The sequence below is a fragment of the Hypanus sabinus genome, chromosome 2, assembly GCF_030144855.1.
Source record: "Hypanus sabinus isolate sHypSab1 chromosome 2, sHypSab1.hap1, whole genome shotgun sequence".
NCBI classification, from domain to species: domain Eukaryota; kingdom Metazoa; phylum Chordata; class Chondrichthyes; order Myliobatiformes; family Dasyatidae; genus Hypanus; species Hypanus sabinus.
This window is the reverse complement of record NC_082707.1, coordinates 109,488,607-109,507,738: the sequence shown is the minus strand read 5'-3', so window position 1 is coordinate 109,507,738 and position 19,132 is coordinate 109,488,607. Positions and strand designations below refer to the sequence as shown.

The window sequence follows — 19,132 nt, the reverse complement described above, 5'->3', positions numbered from 1 at the left end:
GTGAGTGGCTGTCTGCGGACAAAAATGTCTTGTTAATAAGAGGGGTCAGCAGAGAATGATCAGACTGGTTCAAACTTATAGAAAGATGACAATAATTCAAATAACCAAGAGTGTGCAGAAGAGCACCTCTGAATGCATATTGTTGGAGCTCTATTTATTTTCTGATTCTTAAGAGTTCTTCTGGGAGCTAGAAATGATGCGCAGTCTTTAATTGCAACGTAGCTTGTAAAAACAAACATATGAATACTAAGCAAACTAAAAAGCTGAGAAATGATGCTTAGAATGCGAAGACAAGAAAATAAAAGAAGCAAAGAAAAGATGGTGCCTCTGAAAAATCCATCACTTTTCAAGATAAAATAAGAAGTTCCTTAAAAAGGTATAAACTAGTTTATAGGCTACATAATTGAAGCAATCACATCATATGCGTAGTGTGTTAATACCAAGCCGATGAAAAATGAGAAAGGTGATAAACTTAGTTTAGCTGTTATACTGCTTTCTGCCAGAGAGTGCAGATGAACCATTACATACTACGAAAAATAGATGTGTTTGTTAAAACTACAAATCTTATAAAATGTATTATTTTAAAAAATACGGTTTTCAACAACACCACTCAATAATACTGTTAATTAGTACTCTGATACTGCCTGTTTTACTATATATTTCCTTTGTTTTTAGAGAGAGGAAAAACATTGAATTCCAATCATAGATGTGTTTCTCTGATTAAATTTTTGGGAATTAATCTCTAACTCTAACTGGCGCAAAAATCGAGAATAACTATTACAGGGAAGATTCTAACATGGATGAAGCAGTGGCTGATTGGCAGGAAGCAGAGAGTGGGAATAAAGGGAGCTTTTTCTGGTTGGCTGTCTAGTGGTGTTGCACAGGGTCTGTGTTGGGCCCAATTCTTTTTACGTTATACGTCAGTGATTTGGATGATGGAATTGGTAGCTTTGTTGCAAAGTTTGCAGGCACTATGGAGATAGGTCAAGGTGCAGTTAGTTTGAGGAAATAGCCTACAGAAGGACAGACAAATTAGGAGAATGGGCAAAGAAATGGCTGATGGAATACATGTCGGGAAGTGTTTGGTCATGCACTTTAGAAGAAAAAATGAAAGGGTTGACTATTTTCTAAATGGAGAGAAAATACAAAAAACTGAGACGCAAGGGACTTTGGAGTCCTTGTGCAGGATTCCCGAAAGGTTAATTTGCAGGTGGAGTCTGTGGTGAGGAAGGTAAATGTGATTTTGGCATTTATTTTAAGAAGACTAGGATATAAAAGCAAGGATGTAACGTTGAGACTTTATGAAACACTGGTGAGGCCTCACTTGGAATATTGTGAGTGGTTTTGGGCCCCCTTAGAAAGGATGTGCTAAAACTGAAGGTTCGAAGGAAATTCACGAAAATTATTCCAGGATTGAATGGCTTGTCATGTGAAGAGTGTTTGATGGCTCTGGGTCAGTATTGACTAAAATTCAGAAGATTGAGGGATGACCTCATTGAAACTTATCGAATGGTGAAAGGTTTTGGTAGAGTGGATGTGGTGAGGATGTTTCCTATGTGACGAGATCCTAAGGTTTATTCAAAATGGACAATGCCTTTTAAAAGAGAGAGAGAGAGAGTATGTGTACACTGATTCAGAGAGAGAGAGAGAGAGAGAGAGCACCAAACAGCTCGTAAGTTGCCATGTTTATGGAAGGGTGGAGCTATATAATGGGCAGCTGGCATTCAGCAGGTTTGGGATATATACAAGGTCAGCTGGCTTTTCAGACAGACACACAAGATACACAGACACACAGAAGAAATAGACACTGAATGAGCCTTGAGTGCCCATGAAAGGGTGGGTTTTTCTCGCAGTGTGGAAAAGGGGTGACCGGTGGAATGCTATTGGTGTGTTTAACCCTTGCCTGGGTTGATAGCTTTACTGCGTGAAGATGGTACCCTTTTGTGTGGTCACAGTCAGTGACTTTAACAGGACTTCGGAGGACAACGTGGGCAGAATTGGCGGCATCGACTTACTTGGAAAATGAATCACCCCCCCCCCCCCCCCACCCAAATCTACTCAACTCGGAATGAACTGAACTGACTTCATTCCTATACCATCGTGAGACTGTATCATTTACCACCTGAGCTTGAAGAAGTTTGGGGTTTTATATTTACACACTTATGTATGCATAAACTCTGCTAACCTGTTTGATTTATCTGGTTATTATTATTGTATTACGTAGATACTAATAAATAGTATTTTGTTTATAGCAAAACTAGACTCCGGATGTGTTCCATTTCTGCTGGTTCTTTTAACCCTTTACGGGGTATGTAACACCTAAGATAGGGAGAGTCTAAGACCAGAGGGACAGCTCTCAGAATAGAGGGGCGTCCTTTTAGAATGGAGATGAGGAAGAATTTATTTTGCCAGAGAGTAGTGAATCTGTGGAATTCTTTGCCACAGGCAGCTGTGGAGGCTGCTTGTGTATATTCGTGGCAGAGTTTGAATGATTCTTGATTGGTCAGGGTATGAAGGGATACGGGAAGAAGGCAGGAAATTGGGACTGAGAGGAAAATTGGATCATCCAATGGTGGAGCAGACCTGATGTGCCAAATGGCTTAACTTGCTCCTAAATCTTATTAGAAAAAAACTTGTTTTGTGACAGCTATACAGTGCAAGACACAAACCACTACAATTTAAAAAAAAGTCCAAAATACAAATAACTAGGTAGAGTTCATGGACTGTACAGTAATGCAATGAGGGCCTTCTACCTTCTTGGCACACCAGCTTTTGAGAGGAAAATTCGATCAGCCAATATGAAATGTCAGAGCAGGCTCGATGGGCCGAATGGCCTTGTGCTCCTCTATCTTATGGTTTTATGGTATAGTTTAGATGAGTCTTAAACTGAAGCCAAAACTGTCATATTGCAGAGCACCATCTATAGATGAGCAAAGGAACTGCCTTTAGTACCTGCCTTTGATCAAAGGACCTTTTAAGATTCAAGATTCATTTATTATCAAAGAATGTATAAATTATACAATCTTGAGATTTGTTTGCTCACAGTTAGCTGCAAAGCAAGAAATGCAAAAGAACTCAATTTAAAGAAAACAATAAAAATAGAAAAAAAGACCAACATTTAATGTGGAAGGGAAAAAAAATACAAGTCATGCAAATGATTGAGGTGAGCAACAGCATTCCGAGCGAAAAATGAGTCCTCAGATCCGAACCCCGAAGTAGACCCAAAGCTTCGATTTTTAGTTCATCATATTGTCGGGCATGGAGCACAGCAGCAGTGGCAGCATGGAAATGACCATCGTGGAGAGCGAGTGAAACCAGCTCTTGCCGTGACCAACACTTAGTCTTTTCAGTCGATCTGGGCCAGTGTTTTAAATTGATCCAACAATGAAGCAGTGAAAGGCTCTGGCACCCTGGAGAGAAGAGTGACCAAAATCTGCTCTCGCATTTGATCTGGGCCAGTGTTTACATTGTCTAAACAGCACATTGTACCTCGCACTAGGACTCAGGCACCGCTGCTGCAAAAGGCCCTGGGCCTAGACCACACTGCCCAGTGACCCAGCTCGAAGCCACTCTCAAGCTCATCAATTCAACCTTGCACCCAGGCCAGTTGTACGAGCAAAAAAATCGAATCTCCTCTGCCCAGGCACTGACATCTTACACGACCCAGAGCAATCTAACCTCACTCCTGGCTCAGTCGTACGGGCATCAGAACTCCATCTGCATGGATTCATCCCCCGAACTCACCTTGTGAGTTATCACTAAATTATCACTGTTATCACTAAATCACACCTTCACTGTGGTGATAACACAATTTCCCTTGGAGAAGGTACTTGATCTGATGTTCTAAGTCTGATTTCTTCAATTATTGACTACCAGGAAGCTGTCACACATGTTCAGCAGTGCCATTTTAACCGGGATGTCTTGTTTGTGAAAGACAAACCTTATGTAGTTTTTTTTCCCCTTTATGTCTTATTGATCCAATGCCTGCATTTTATCCTATTTTTCAGATGTGGAAATGCAGTATTTCAGAAGTGTGCACAATTGCATTTATTTTGCTGTCAGAGTTCTGGAGAAACAAGTCACGTGAGTTACTTATGTGGTTTTCCATTGAGATTTTGGCTATATCTTTCATGATCAACTTATTTTAAGTTTAGCACTGGAAAAGCGTAGAGGAATAGGACTGACTGCAGAAAATTTGGACTGACCAAAATTAGCATCATGGTCAGCATGGATGAGCTGTGCTGAGAGGGTCTGTTTTTATGCTGTATTATTCGATGCTTTATCGAACAAGGAGGCCTTCTGGCCCATTGTATATATGATAAACTCTAAAGAGCCACTTAGGTAATCAAATTCCCCATGTTTCTATCCATGTCCTTTAGGTCAAAAAATATCAAATTATTATCTAGGAACTATCTAGTCATGAGGCATGGGATAAGTGGAACCTTGGCTGTTCGGATAAAAAATTGGCTTAAGGGAAGATAGCAGAGGGTAGTTGTGGAAGGAGAGTATTCTGCCTGGAGGTCAGTGACTAGTGGAGTGCCCCAGGGACTCTTGGGACCCCTGCTATTTGTGATTTTTATAAATGACCTGGATGTAGAGACGGAAGGATGGGTGAGTAAGTTTGCGGATGACACGAAGATCGGAGGAGTTGTGGATGGAGCTGTAGGTTGTCGAAGGTTACAAGAGGATATAGACAGGCTGCAGAGTTGGGCCCAAAAATGGCAGATGGAGTTTAATCTGGACAAGTGTAAGGTGATGCATTTTGGAAGGACAAACCAGAAGACTGAATACAGGATTAATGGTCATTTACTTCAGAGTGTGGATGAACAAAGGGACCTTGGGATTCAAATCCATACATCCCTCAAGGTCACTGCACAGGTTGATAGGGTAGTTAAGAAGGCCTATGGGATGCTGGGCTTCATTAAGAGGGGGATTGAGTTCAAGAGTAGAGAGGTCATGTTGCAACTCTACAAATCTCTGGTGAGACCACACTTACAGTATTGTGTTCAGTTCTGGTCACCTCATTATAGGAAGGATGTGGAAGCTATGGAGAGGATGCAGAGGAGATTTACCAGGATGTTGCCTGGTTTGGAGAACAAGTCATATGAAGCAAGGTTAGCAGAGCTGGGACTTTTCTCTTTGGAGCATAGAAGGATGAGAGGGGACTTGATAGAGGTCTATAAGATTATGAGAGGCATAGATAGGGTGGATAGTCAGTACCTGTTTCCCAGGGCACCAATAACAAACACCAGAGGGCATATGTACAAAATTAAGGGAAGAAAGTTTAGGGAAGACATCAGGGGTAAGTTTTTTTACACAGAGGGTTGTGAGTGGCTGGAATGACTTGCCAGGGATGGTGGTGGAGGCTAAACATTAGGGGTATTTAAGAGCCTCTTGGACAGGCAGATGGATGAAAGAAAAATGGAAGGTTATGGGGTAGTATGGGTTTAGTACTTTTTTAAAGAATATATGGGTCGGCACAACATGGAGGGCTGAAGGGCCTGTACTATAACCATATAACAATTACAGCACGGAAACAGGCCATCTCGGCCCTTCTAGTCTGTGCTTACTCACCTAGTCCCACTGACCCGCACTCAGCCCATAACCCTCCATTCCTTTCATGTCCATATACCTATCCAATTTTACTTTAAATGACAATACTGAACCTGCCTCTACCACTTCTACTGGAAGCTCGTTCCACACAGCTACCACTCTCTGAGTAAAGAAATTCCCCCTCATGTTACCCTTCAACTTTTGCCCCCTAACTCTCAACTGATGTCCTCTTGTTTGAATCTCCCCTACTCTCAATGGAAAAAGCCTATCCATGTCAACTCCTATCTATCCTCCTCATAATTTTAAATACCTCTATCAAGTCCCCCCTCAACCTTCTACGCTCCAAAGAATAAAGACCTAACTTGTTCAATCTTTCCCTGTAACTTAGGTGCTGAAATCCAGGTAAGATTCTAGTAAATCTTCTCTATTTTGTTGACATCTTTCCTATAATTCGGTGATTGGAACTGTACACAGTACTCCAAATTCGGCCTTACCAAGGCCTTGTACAATTTTAACATTACATCCCAACTCCTATACTCAATGATCTGATTTATAAAGGGCAACATACCAAAAGCTTTCTTCACCACCCTATCCACATGAGATTCCACCTTCAGGGAACTATGCACTATTATTCCTAGATCACTCTGTTCTACTGCATTCTTCAATGCCCTACCATTTATGTCCTATTTGGATTATTCCTACCAAAATGTAGCACCTCACACTACCAAAATGTAGCACCTCACACTTATCAGCATTAAACTCCATCTGCTATCTTTCAGCCCACTCTTCTAACTGGCCTAAATCTCTCTGCAAGCTTTGAAAACCTACTTCATTATCCACAACGCCACCTACCTTAGTAACAGCTGCATACTTACTAATCCAATTTACCACCCCGTCATCCAGATCATTAATGTATATGACAACAATATTGGACCCAGTGCCACTACTGTGCTGCAGTGTTCTATGGTTCTAACTTAGAATTTATTTAAGTGAAACATAAAGTGTTAATTAATGTGAGAGGAAGTTTGCAAATGCTCAATGGATGTAGTCATGGAATTGTGCAGCATAGAAACAGGCCTTTTGGCCCACCACATCTCTGCTGACAGTCATTCCATAATATCCCTTTGGTACCAGCTCAGTTAAGAACCTGTCGAGATGCCTCTTAAATGTTGCCCTGTCTGCCTCCACCATTTTCTCTGAAGCTTGTTCCAGGTGCTGTCTCACAAGTATGAAATATTTACCCCTCAAATCTGCTCCCTCTCCCTTAAACCTAGACACCCCTATTCTGGCTCATGTCAAGAGGACATGATTTGAGAATTAGGGGGCAAAAGTTTAAGGGTAACACGAGGGGGAATTTCTTTACTCAGAGAGTGGTAGCTGTGTGGAACAAGCTTCCAGCAGAAGTGGTAGAAGCAGGTTCGGTATTGTCATTTAAAGTAAAATTGGATAGGTATATGGACAGGAAAGGAATGGAGGGTTATGGGCTGAGTGCAGGTCAGTAGGACTAGGTGAGAGTAAATGTTTGGCACAGAATAGAAGCGCCAAAATGGCCTGTTTATGTGCTGTAATTGTTATACGGTTATATTGTTATATATGGTTATCCGAATATGTATGCGTCTGATCTCTGTCATGTGACCTCTCGGTCTCCTTTGCTTTAAGTATAATAGTCCCAGCCTATCCAGTCTCTCTTAATAACTCAAGTCCTCGAATCCAGGCAATGTCACCGTGAATCTTCCATCCATCTTCTCTAGTTTATCTGTATCTTTTGTATTGTTGCAAACAGAACTGTACAGAGCGCTCTAAGTGCAGCTTAACCAATGTGTTCTCCAAAGTAATGTAACGTCCCAGCTCCTATACTCAAGGCCAGTCTGAAGGCAAGCATGCTATATACCTTCTTCATCACTCTCTCTACTTGAACTGCCATTTTCAGGGAGCTATCTATTTGTACCCCAAGGACACTCTGTTCAACAATTCCTAGGGCTCTGTTAATTACTGTGTTTGTCCCTGCCTGGTTTAACTTCCCAGAATGCAGCACTTCACATATGTCTGAGTTAAATTCCATTTGTTTCTTCCCTCTAGACCCTGTGAAAACCTTAGATAATCATCTCCACTACAGTACTTAAATTGGTGTCATCCACAGCCTACTCATAACATGACCTACATTCTCATTCAAATTGTTAATTAAATGTCAAACAACAAAGGACCCTTGCACCAGTTTGTGTAGCACACCATTGATCACAGGTCTCCATTTTGAGGAAAAACACTCCTTTACTCTCTGTTGACTCCAGGCATTTTGTATCTAGTTAGCTATCCCTGTATCCCATGTGGTTATCTTACTGGACCAACCTTCCATGCAGGACCTAGTCAAAGGTCTATTGTCTTCTGTCCTACTCTCATGAGTTCTCTTAGCACATCTTCAAAAAGCAGAATCAATATCATGAGATGTGACTTGCCAGGCAGAAAGCCGAGTTGACCGTCTCTGATCTGCCTTTGACTTCCATACTTTGCAAATAAATTCAATCTCTCAGATCCCTCACCTGTAATTTTCCCACCTTTGATTATCTTTGCTGTTCTCTTAAAAAAGGGTACAACATTGCCAAACATAGAACATAGACATCTACAGCACTTTACAGGCCTTTTGGCTGAGTGTTGTGCTGACCGTGTAACCTACTCTAGAAACTGCTGAGAATTTCCCTACTGCATAGCCCTCCATTTTTCTAAGCTCCAAATACCTATGTAAGAGTCTCTTAAAAGACCTATTGTATCAGCCTCTACCACCATCACTGGCAGTGCATTCCACACACCCACCACTCTCAGTGTGAAAAACTTACCTCTGACAACTCCCTTGTATTTCTTCTAAGCACCTTAAAACTATGTCCCCTCATGTTAGTCATTTCAGCCCTGGGAAAAAGCCTCTGGCTGTCCACATGATCAATGCCTCTCATCATCTGAAACACCCCTATCAGGTTACCTCTCATCCTCCGTTGTTCCAAGGAGAAAAGGCCAAGTTCACTCAGCCTGTTCTCATTAGGGGTACTCTCCAATTCAAGCAGCGACCTTGTAAATCATCAAGTCTTCTGGTGCCTCACTTGTGGTTAATGAAGTTATGGTGTCTGACTTGTGGTTAGTGAAGGTACAGAAGTCTCTGTCAGCCCACCCGCAATCCCCTACTTGCTTCTCATAACATCCTAAGGAAAATGTGGTCATGCTCCTTGAATTTATCCATCTTCATACACTTCATGACTTCCAACACCTCATCCTTTGTAATATCAATAAGTTCCAGGATATCACTGTTCCCTCTCCTGACTTAATAAGTTTCCATGTCTTTTGCCAGGGTAAGTTCAAGTGAGAAGTATTCATTTAAGCCTTCACCCATTTCTTGTCACTCTGTACATAAGTTGCACATAGATTAAGAAGCCCTGTTCTCTTTCCCTTGCTACTCTTTACTGTTATATGCTTATCCAATCTTCCAGCATTTTCTTTTATCTTACTTGTCTGGGATATTTCATAGCCTCTTTTTTTTTGCCCTCCGGATTTCCTCAAGTATATTCCTATTAAAAGACTTGTTTGATCCCAATTATCTATACCAATTAGTAATGAACTATATTGAAATTTCAGGCGTTCTGAGTTTTTTTTTTGGATTATATGAGTGAATTGCACTTCTAGCTTTATATGTGTACGACTGCACTGGTCATTATAATGCTTAAATCCAAAGCCAAATTCATTTCCAAACATACTGAAGGAGGAGGTGCACACCAAAATTAATGAGGGATGAGAAATGCTTGCTGGGAACAGTGCGAGCCATATCTGAAATATAGGTGCTAATCTCATGAAGCTTCAACATATGTGCAAGGCATCAAAACCACCATGCAGTGGACATAGCTACTTGATCCCACATTGAACAGATTCTGTCCATTTGCATCAAGCCGGTAATTTTATGAACAATGAAGCAAACAACAGACACTGAGGCATCTGTCCTTGATGATGGTGCCCAACATGAGAGTGCTGAAGATGGAGCTGAAGCATTGACTACCATGTTCAGCCAGAATATGGTGATCCAATGAAAAGCAAACAATGGTAGATGCTGGAAATCTGAAATTAAAACACAAAATTCTGGGTATGCTCAGCAGGTCATGTAGCATCTGTGGAGAGAGAAATAGTTAACTCTTCAGTTTGATAACTTCATTGTGTTCAGGAGCAACCTCCTGAGATTCTCACCATCACTGAAGCCAACTTTAAGTCAATTTGAATCACTTCACATTAAGAAAGAGCTGAGAGCACTGAATGTACAGTAGTGGCTAAGGCATCAGACAACATCCGGATAGTAGTACAAAAGACATGCTTTGGAATTAGTCACATCTCCAACCAAGCGACTCTAGTACAGTTAAAACACTAACTTGTAACCACTTCACAATAAGCAGGACAAATCCAGTCTGGTCTAATTGCCAACCAATTAGTCCACCCTCAATAAGGCAGTGGTATCAAAGGACACCTAACATCCAATAACCTATTCATTCCTCAATTTGGGATTTGTCAAGGCCACTGCATCTCAGACCTTATCACAGCTTAGGTCTAATTGTGGACTGCAGGTCTGAATGCTAGAGGTGAGGTGAGAATGACTTCACATCATGGCAGAGAATTTGACGAAGTACATTAAGGATCCTTGGTAAAATTGAATCAGTGGGTATGAAGATGAAGGTATTCCATTAGTAGGAGTTGTACCTTTCACAAAGAAAGGTGGTTGTGATTGTTGCAGGGTCAGTCAACTGAGCTGCTTGAGTTCCTCCTTTAGTGAGTCTTCATCTTCTTGGCTGTCATAGTTGATTGAAATTCAACTGGATTACCCATATTAATAATGTGCCTAATACAACAAGTCAAAAAATAGACAATAGGTGCAGGATTAGGCCATTCGGCCCTTCGAGCCTGCGCCACCATTCAATCTGATCATGTCTGATCATCCACAGTCAGTACCCCGTTTCTGCCTTCTCCCCATATCCCTTGACTCCACAATCTTTAAGAGCTCTATCTAACTCTTTCTTGAAAGCATCCAGAGAATTGGCCTCCACTGTTTTCTGAGGCAGAGCATTCCATAAATCCACAACTCTCTGGGTGAAAAAGTTTTTCCTCAGCTCCGTTCTAAATGGCCTACCCCTTATTCTTAAACTGTGGCCTTTGGTTCTGGACTCCCCCAACATTGGGAACATGTTTCATGCCTCTAGCATGTCCAATCCCTTAATAATCTTATGTTTCAATCAGATCCCCTCTCATCCTTCTAAATTCCAGTGTATACAAACCCAGTCGCTCCAATCTTTCAACATATGACAGTCCCTTCATCCCGGGAATTAACCTTGTGAACCTATGCTGCACTCCCTCAATAGCAAGAATGTCCTTCCTCAAATTTGGAGACCAAAACTGAACACAGTACTCCAGGTGTGGTCTCACCAGGGCCCTGTACAACTGCAGAAGGACCTCTTTGCTCCTATACTCAACTCCTCTTGTTTTGAAGCCCAACATGCCATTAGCTTTCTTCACTGCCTGCTGTAGCTGCATGTTTACTTTCAGTGACTAATGTACAGGAACACCTAGATCTCGTACTTCCCCTTTTCCTAACTTGACACCATTCAGATAGTTATCTACCTTCCTGTTCTTGCCACCAAAGTGGATAACCTCACATTTATCCACATTAAACTGCATCTGCCATGCACCTGCCCACTCACCCAACATGTCCAAGTCACCCTGCATTCTCCTGACATCATCCTCATATTTCGCACTGCCACCAGCTTTGTGTCATCTGCAAATTTGCTAATGTTATTTTTAATCCTTTCATCTAAACCATTAACGTATATTGTAAATAGCTGCGGTCCCAGCACTGAGCCTTGCGGTGCCCCACTAGTCACTGCCTGCCATCCTGAAAAGGACCCGTTAATCTCTACTCTTTGTTTCCTGTCTGCCAACCAATTTTCTATCCATGTCAATACCCCACCCCCAATACCTTGTACTGTAATTTTGCCCACTAATCTCCTATGTGGGACCTTATCAATGGCATTCTGAAAGTTGAGGTACACTACATCCACTGGCTCTCCCTTGTCCATTTTCATAGTTACATCCTCAAAAAATTCTAGAAGATTAGTCGATCATGATTTAGCCTTTGTAAATCCATGCTGACTGTTACTGCTATCCAAATGTGCCACTATTTCATCTTTTATAATTGACTCCAGCATCTTCCCCACCACTGATGTCAGGCTAACTGGTCTATAATTCCCTGTTTTCTCTCTGCCTCCTTTCTTAAGAAGTGGGATAACATTAGCTATCCTCCAATCCTCAGGAACTGATCCTGAATCTATAGAATATTGGAAAATGATTACCAATGCATCCACAATTTCTAGAGCTACCTCCTTAAGTACCCTGGGATGCAGACCATCAGGCCCTGGGGATTTATCAGCCTTCAGTCCCATCAGTCTATCCAAAAACATTTTCTGCCTAATGTGAATTTCCTTCAGTTCATCCATTACCCTAGGTCCTCTGGCCACTATTATATCTGGGAGATTGTTTGTGTCTTCCTAGTGAAGACAGATCCAAAGTACCTGTTCAACTTGTCTGCCATTTCCTTGTTCCCCATAGTAAATTCACCCGTTTCTGTCTTCAGGGGCCCAAATTTGGTCTTAACTATTTTTTTCCCTCTTCACATACCTAAAGAAGCTTTTACTATCCTCTTTTATATTCTTGGCTAGCTTACCTTCGTACCTCATCTTTTCTCCCTGTATTGCCTTTTAAAGTTATCTTCTGTTGCTATTTAAAAGTTTCCCAATCCTCTGGCTTCCCGCTCACCTTTGCTTATTATACTTACTCTCTTTTATTTTTATACTGTCCTTGACTTCTCTTGTCAGCCCCCTGCTCCCCTTAGAATCTTTCTTCCTCTTTGGAATGAACTGATCCTGCACCTTCTGTATTATTCCCAGAAATAACTGCAATTGTTGTTTCACTGTCATCCCTGCTAGGGTATCCTTCCAGTCAACTTTGACTGAAAAGAAAAGAAAAATGGCAAATTCCCTTTGGGACATATTCAGATGACTGTGCAGGCCAAAGGATGATAGGCTCAGGGGAACTATCAGTGCTTCCCCCCCACCAAAGTCCAGATATTCTGCAGTGTGTGGTTCACCTCCTGTCATTGCCAAAGCCTCTGCACCATTCACAAAAACCCAAGTCAGGTGTGTGAGGAAATACTTTCCATTTGCATGGATGAGTGCATTTCTGCTTAAGACTCAAGGAGTTCAATGTCACTCAACAAAGCAACATGTCTGATGTTCCATCAACCATATGAAACATTCACTCAATCTACCACTATGGCACAGTGGGTGCAATAGGTGCTACCCACACAGCAGTTTATCACTGAGATTACTTCCAGAGCACATGCCAGGCCTTGACCTCTGCTGCCCAGAAGGATGGAAACAGCAGGTGCATGAGAACACCAATCTGTCATCATCACCACCAGGTTTTTAAATTGAAGCTTTTCTTATGCAGCTGTTTTGTTGGCTTAAAGGCAACACACACAAAATGCTGCACAAACTCAGCAGGTCAAGCAGCATATATGTAGGAAAATGAACAGTTGACACTTTAGGCCAAGACCTTCTATCAGGTCTGAAAAGAAAAAGGACAAAATCCAGAATAAAAGGGTTGTGGGGTAGTGATCAGCATGAGCTGGCAGGTGTTAGGTGTGTTACGAACCCCGTAACTGGATCACTTACCAGCAAAGATAGAGAGGTCCGTTGAAGTCTGATGGTACTATTTTTAACAGTATTTATTAATAAAAATGCACAAAAAGAATATCAATGCAAACATACAGATAATATACGTCGTCAATACTAAATCTAAAAGCGCGAGTATAATAATAATCACTAAGAAATAGCTCTATTGTTGTCTAGGGGATAATGTATTGTCCGATGGAAATATAAAAGTCACTTTAGTTCATTCAAGCTGCAGCTTTTTGGTTGGAGAGAAAGACAGAGGTTTAACTTGCCCATTCCTTTTATGATGTCAATCCTTCGAGAGTCATTGGGGGACTGGTTTCCCCTTTGTGGTTAGTTAAAGCCATGCTTCCATGGCAAGACCCACCAATTCCGAGGCAAATGGAAAGGGACGCACGTGGGCTGTTGCCACCGGCTTTGGCTATTACGCTGTTACAGGAGTTCTAGCATTTCTTCTGGTGCGTCTGAGGGGCTGTTCCCACAGACCGTCTTTTATCCTGACTCACAGGGTCTCAGATGTCAATTAGGTTGGGATGATGTAATCCCTCCACCAACCCCCCCCCCCCCCCCCCCGGTTCATTTCCTGGGGGCTTCGATGCATCGTGCAGGGTTCAATACACAATTCCGTCTCTAAGAGACAATATCAATGGGTCCGCCTTTCGGAGGCCAGGACACATTCCAAACTCTTTGTGGATTCTGCATGTCTTTCTCTCATTTCCTGCGTCTCCTGAACTTACTTAATAGTGATCTTGTGATTCTCACAAAGGAGGGGGCTACCCCGCACCCTTCGGCCCCTCAGAGCTGTGGCACATTCGTAATAGGTGAATCCAGGTGAGGGGGGAAGGGAAAAGGACAGGAAAGGGGCAAAATTGTGAGTGATGTTCAAAGTAAATTCATTATCAAAGTACAGGTGTGTCACTATATGCAACCCTGAGATTCATTTTCTTGCGGTATCACAGTAGAAGATCATAAGGCACACACCTGAAGACAGATAGACAGCTCATGTTCAAAAGACAAACTATAAATGTAAACAGACAAAAATAAGCAATAAATATTGAGATCATGAGGTGAACAATCTTTGAAAATGAGTCCATAGTTTGTGGGAACAATTCAGTGTTGCGTGAATGAAGTTTATCTTCGCTGGTTCAAGAGTCAAATGATTGAAGGGCAACAGCTATTAGAACCCAGTGGTGTGGGTACTGAGGCTTCTGTACTTTCCTGATGGCAGCAGTGAAAAGAGAGCATGACCTGGATGGTGGGGGTCCTTGATGCTACTTTCTAGTGAGACCACTCCTTGTAGATGTGCTCAGTGGTGGGGAGGGCCTTACCCATGATGGAATAGACTGGACTGTACTCACTATGTTTTGTAGCTTTTCTGTTCAAGTGCATTGGTGTTTTCATACCAGGCTGTGATGCAACCAGATATGAGAAAGTGGGAGGTGGTGGATGGAAGAAACAAAGGGCTGAAGAAGATGGATAGCAGACTGAGGAGGAATAGGATATAGTTGGTTGTATCTAGTGCAGGAGCAAGCCTTCCTCCACATTTGGCTCATGATGTGTTAGATGGAGCTTGGGAGTAAAGCAGTTTTCATTTCCAGTTTCAGAAATTTATGTTTTTAGAATTTTCTGGTAACATTTCTCCACAAATTATCAGACATGAAGTGAAATGAGCCTGCTTAAAACGAAGAGTTCATTGTCTGTACACTATTATCAACTGGACTACACAGAGGGAGATTGGCATGCTTAGAGAGTTCTCTTGAAAGGTTATTGATGTTAAACATTAATTCTGTTTTCTTATCCATGAATACTGTTTGATCTGCTGAGTACTTCTGGCATAATCTGCTTTTATTTCTTAGATGGTTAGCTGATGTCATTTGTGAAGCTAGGGGCTGCAGATTTATAGCTAGAGGAAGTATGAACTGAGAACAGCTAGATTTCCTGGTCATATTGCTAACATTAAACCTCCTGGTTTCCTTGGCTACATAAGTCATGAAAGCACTGAACTCATGAGACTGAGACTGCGTTCCTGCTCTAAACCCCGGTTTGTGTGGATCTGTGTAATTTGCTACCCTGTTACAAATTAGTGCCAGAAATAACAGACAGTACATATGATTAAAGGAATTATTTTTATGAATCTTAACTAAAGGGTTAGTAAAGAAAAACAAAAAGACAAGGACCCATTTTAATTGAACAGTCAAATGTGCACAAGTTGGAGCTCAACTTGAACTTCTCTGTCATTCACATGCTGGGCTCTCGGTCAATGTGAAAGCACACACCTCCTTCCGATCATCGCTCATAATCCATCTCGAACAAACGGGTCTCCCACTGGGTCCTATCCTACGACTGGTTCTCCCCAGCGTCTTCTCTCTTCATATCCCACTGAAACAAAAAAAAACCCAAGAGCAACCTTAGTGTCCCTCACTAGAGAAACCTCCCCTCAGCTCTCCTATCCTAATTGGATAGCACCGATTACTCCTCATCCCTTATTATCAACAATAAACCATACAGGCTGAAAACAGAACAGACTGCTCTTACAGAACTTCTAAATGAAATACATACAACATAACAGCAAAAATATGAATTGGGCATTACACATATAAACATGGTTACATGTGCTGATATTTGAATGAAGAGTAAGGTAGAGCTTGTGGTGATGGAATGCACAGTTGGATAGTCTGCTCATTTAGCTGTTGAGAGTCATTTCTTGCATAGTGAAGAACGATTGGTGGCTGTGATCTGTGGCATAAATATTAAGGATGTTTTAAGAAAAACCTGTAAAATGGATACAATAATAACTACGCACCTTGAATTAATTAATTTACTTTTGGTAGGTTGATTTCCTACTTAGATAAAGGTACCATAAGGCTTCTTGGAGAGAATGACCGAATTGGCATGTTCTCTGCTACATTACGTGACCAGCTGAACTGTGCCCATGAGACTTGTACTGCCCAGGTAAGATAATTCAGCCAGATCTTTACTTTTGTTTTCTTTCCTGAATGGTAACCTGAATTCATTAGTTTAACCGGCTGCTTGTTTAAATTTTCCCATGAGTAGATTTCATAGTGACTTGACATGTACCATACTATTACTTACTAATTCTTATTTCCTGCTTCCCAGTACTTGAATTAAGTTTTAACCTTGCACCTTCCAAGTGAAACTTCAGTAGGAAGAAGTGATGGTTAGAAAATATAAGTTGTTGCCAATCAGCCATTGCTGAATGGCCATTCACACCAACTATAAACTATCTGTACACCCTAAATAGAGTTTACTATTTTTTCCTGGCTATATTATATCTATAAGACTTCATGTATGGAACCAAAAGAAATGGAGAAGAACTTAAATGGGTTTTTTGCATCTGTATTTACTAAGGAAACTGGTAAGGAGTCTATGGAAATAAGGCAAACAAGTAGTGAGGATATGGAACCTATACAGATTAAAGAGGAGGAGGTGCTTGCTGTCTTGAAGCAAAATCAGAGTAGATAAATCCCCAGGACCTGACAGAGTATTCCCTAGGACCTTGAAGGAGACTAGTGTTGAAATTGCAGGGGCCTTTGGCAGATATACTAAAAATGTCGGTATCCGTGGGTGAGGTGCCGGAGGATTGGAGGATAGCTCATGTTGTTCAGTTGTAAGGCTCTAAAAATAATCCAGGAAATTATAGGCCGGTAAATTTGACGTCAGTAGTAGGTAAATTATTGGAAGGAGTACTAAGAGATAGGATCTACAAGTATTTGTATAGTCAGGGACTTATTAGGGAGAGTCAACATGGCCTTGTGTGTGGTAGGTCATGTTTAACAAAACTATTAGAGTTTTTCGAGGAGGTTACCAAGAAAGTGGATGAAGGGAAGGCAGTGAATGTTGTCTACATGGACTTCAGTAAGGCCTTTGACAAGGTCCCGCATGGGAGGTTAGTTAGGAAGATTCAGTCACTAGGTATACATGGTGAGGTAGTAAATTGGATTAGACATTGGCTCAATGGGAGAAGTCAGAGAGTGGTAGTGGTAGTGGAGGCCTGTGACTAGTGGTGTGCCACAGGGATCAGTGCTGGGTCCATTGTCATTTGTCATCTATATCAATGATCTGGATGGTAATGTGGTTAATTGGATCAGCAAATTTGCTGATGATACAAAGATTGAAGGTGTAGTGGACAGTGAGGAAGGTTTTCAAAGCTTGCAGAGGGATTTGGACCAGCTGGAAAAATGGGCTAAAAATTGGCAGATGGAGTTTAATGCAGACAACTGTGAGGTATTGCATTTTGGAAGGACAAACCAAGGTAGAACATACAGGGTAAATGGTTGGGCACTGAGAAGTGCAGTAGAACAGAGGGATCTGGGAATACAGATACATAATTCCCTGAAAGTGGTGTCACAGGTAGATAGGGTTGTAAAGAGAGCTTTTGGTACATTGGTCTTTATAAATCAAAGTATTGAGTATAAGAGTTGGAATGTTATGGTGAGGTTGTATAAGACATTGGTGAGGCCAAATTTGGAGTATTGTGAGCAGTTTTGGTCACCAAATTACAGGAAGGACATTAATAAGGTTGAAAGAGTGCAGAGAAGGTTTACAAGGATGTTGCCGGGACTTGAGAAACTGAGTTACAGAGAAAGGTTGAATAGGTTCAGACTTTATTCCCTGGAGTGTAGAAGAATGAGGGGGAGATTTGATAGAGGTGTATAAAATTATGATGGGTTTAAGTAAGAGTGAATCCAAGCAGGCTTTTTCCACTGAGGCTAGGGGATAAAAAAAGCCAGAGGATATGGATTAAGTGTGAAAAGGGAAAAGTTTAAAGGGAATATTAGGGGGGGCGGGGCTTCTTCACACAGAGAGTGCTGGGAGTGTGGAATGAGCTGCCAGTTGAAGTGGTGAATGCTGGCTCACTTTTAATATTTAAAAAAAAACTTGGCCAGGTACATGGATGAGAGGGGTATGGAAGAAAATGGTCTCGGTGCAGGTCAGTGGGACTAGGCAGAAAAATGGTTCGGCCCAGCCAAGAAGGGCCAAAAGGCCTGTTTCTGTGCTGTAATATTCTATCTTCAGTTAATTAAATATTAGAGGCAAGGTACCAGAGTTGTGAAGATGTGATAAAGCAAAGAGTAGAAACAAGTTCAGAGAGAAAGGTATCAGGATGGGAAACATCAAACCCACTGTGACAGAAAGAAAGAGGTAGCAGCTTAAGAGTAAATTGATGGACAAGGCTGAAGGTTACAAAAGTAATTGGAGGGTGAAACTAAATGCTAAATTCCTAATTTTACAAAGCATTCAAAGCAAAACAGATGAATTGGTAGCAAAACTGATTTGACTGCAGAGTAGATTTCATCGTGACTGAGCATGTCATGTACAGTTACTTATTAGGACTGAATATTGAAGGGTTCATGACATTAAGGAAGGACACAAAGTTAAGATGGAGGAGTGGCTATATTAATAATGGTCAGAGCATTAGAAAAAGATAACCCAAGTAAATTAGGGTGTGGACGTGTTTTGGATGTAGGCATTCAAGTCTAGAGATCAAGAACGCTACAAGAGATGCAGGTATGATCTCTGGAAAGCTATCTCACAGGTGAAGTGGAGATTCCTGATTAGGCTGGAATCAATGAGGGATGCTTGACAGCTGTGGCAGGGTTTTAATTCCTATCCCCTAAAAATTTAAATCTTGCGATATAAGGGCAGCAGAGCTTTGCTTCCAGATGAGCTGAATACATTTTATGTTTGGTTTGATCACCAGAACAGGGAGGCGATGTCTCCCAGTGATCCTTTGGTCTCAGTATCTGAAAATGACATGTGGACTGCCTTCAAGTGAGTGAATCCAAGGAAAGCATCTAGTCCATATGGGATAC

At 41.5% G+C, this 19,132-nt stretch overlaps 1 protein-coding gene across 2 annotated transcripts in view; it reads left to right on the top strand.

Moving 5' to 3' along the window:
* cdan1 (codanin 1) overlaps positions 1-19,132 on the top strand; it is a 243,647-nt gene that overhangs the window by 48,256 nt on the left and 176,259 nt on the right. For both annotated transcript variants that reach the window (XM_059951888.1, XM_059951897.1), the window contains 2 exons: positions 4,008-4,083; positions 16,130-16,250. In XM_059951888.1, the coding sequence (XP_059807871.1) occupies positions 4,008-4,083; positions 16,130-16,250 (197 nt within the window). The remainder of the gene's footprint in view (positions 1-4,007; positions 4,084-16,129; positions 16,251-19,132) is intronic.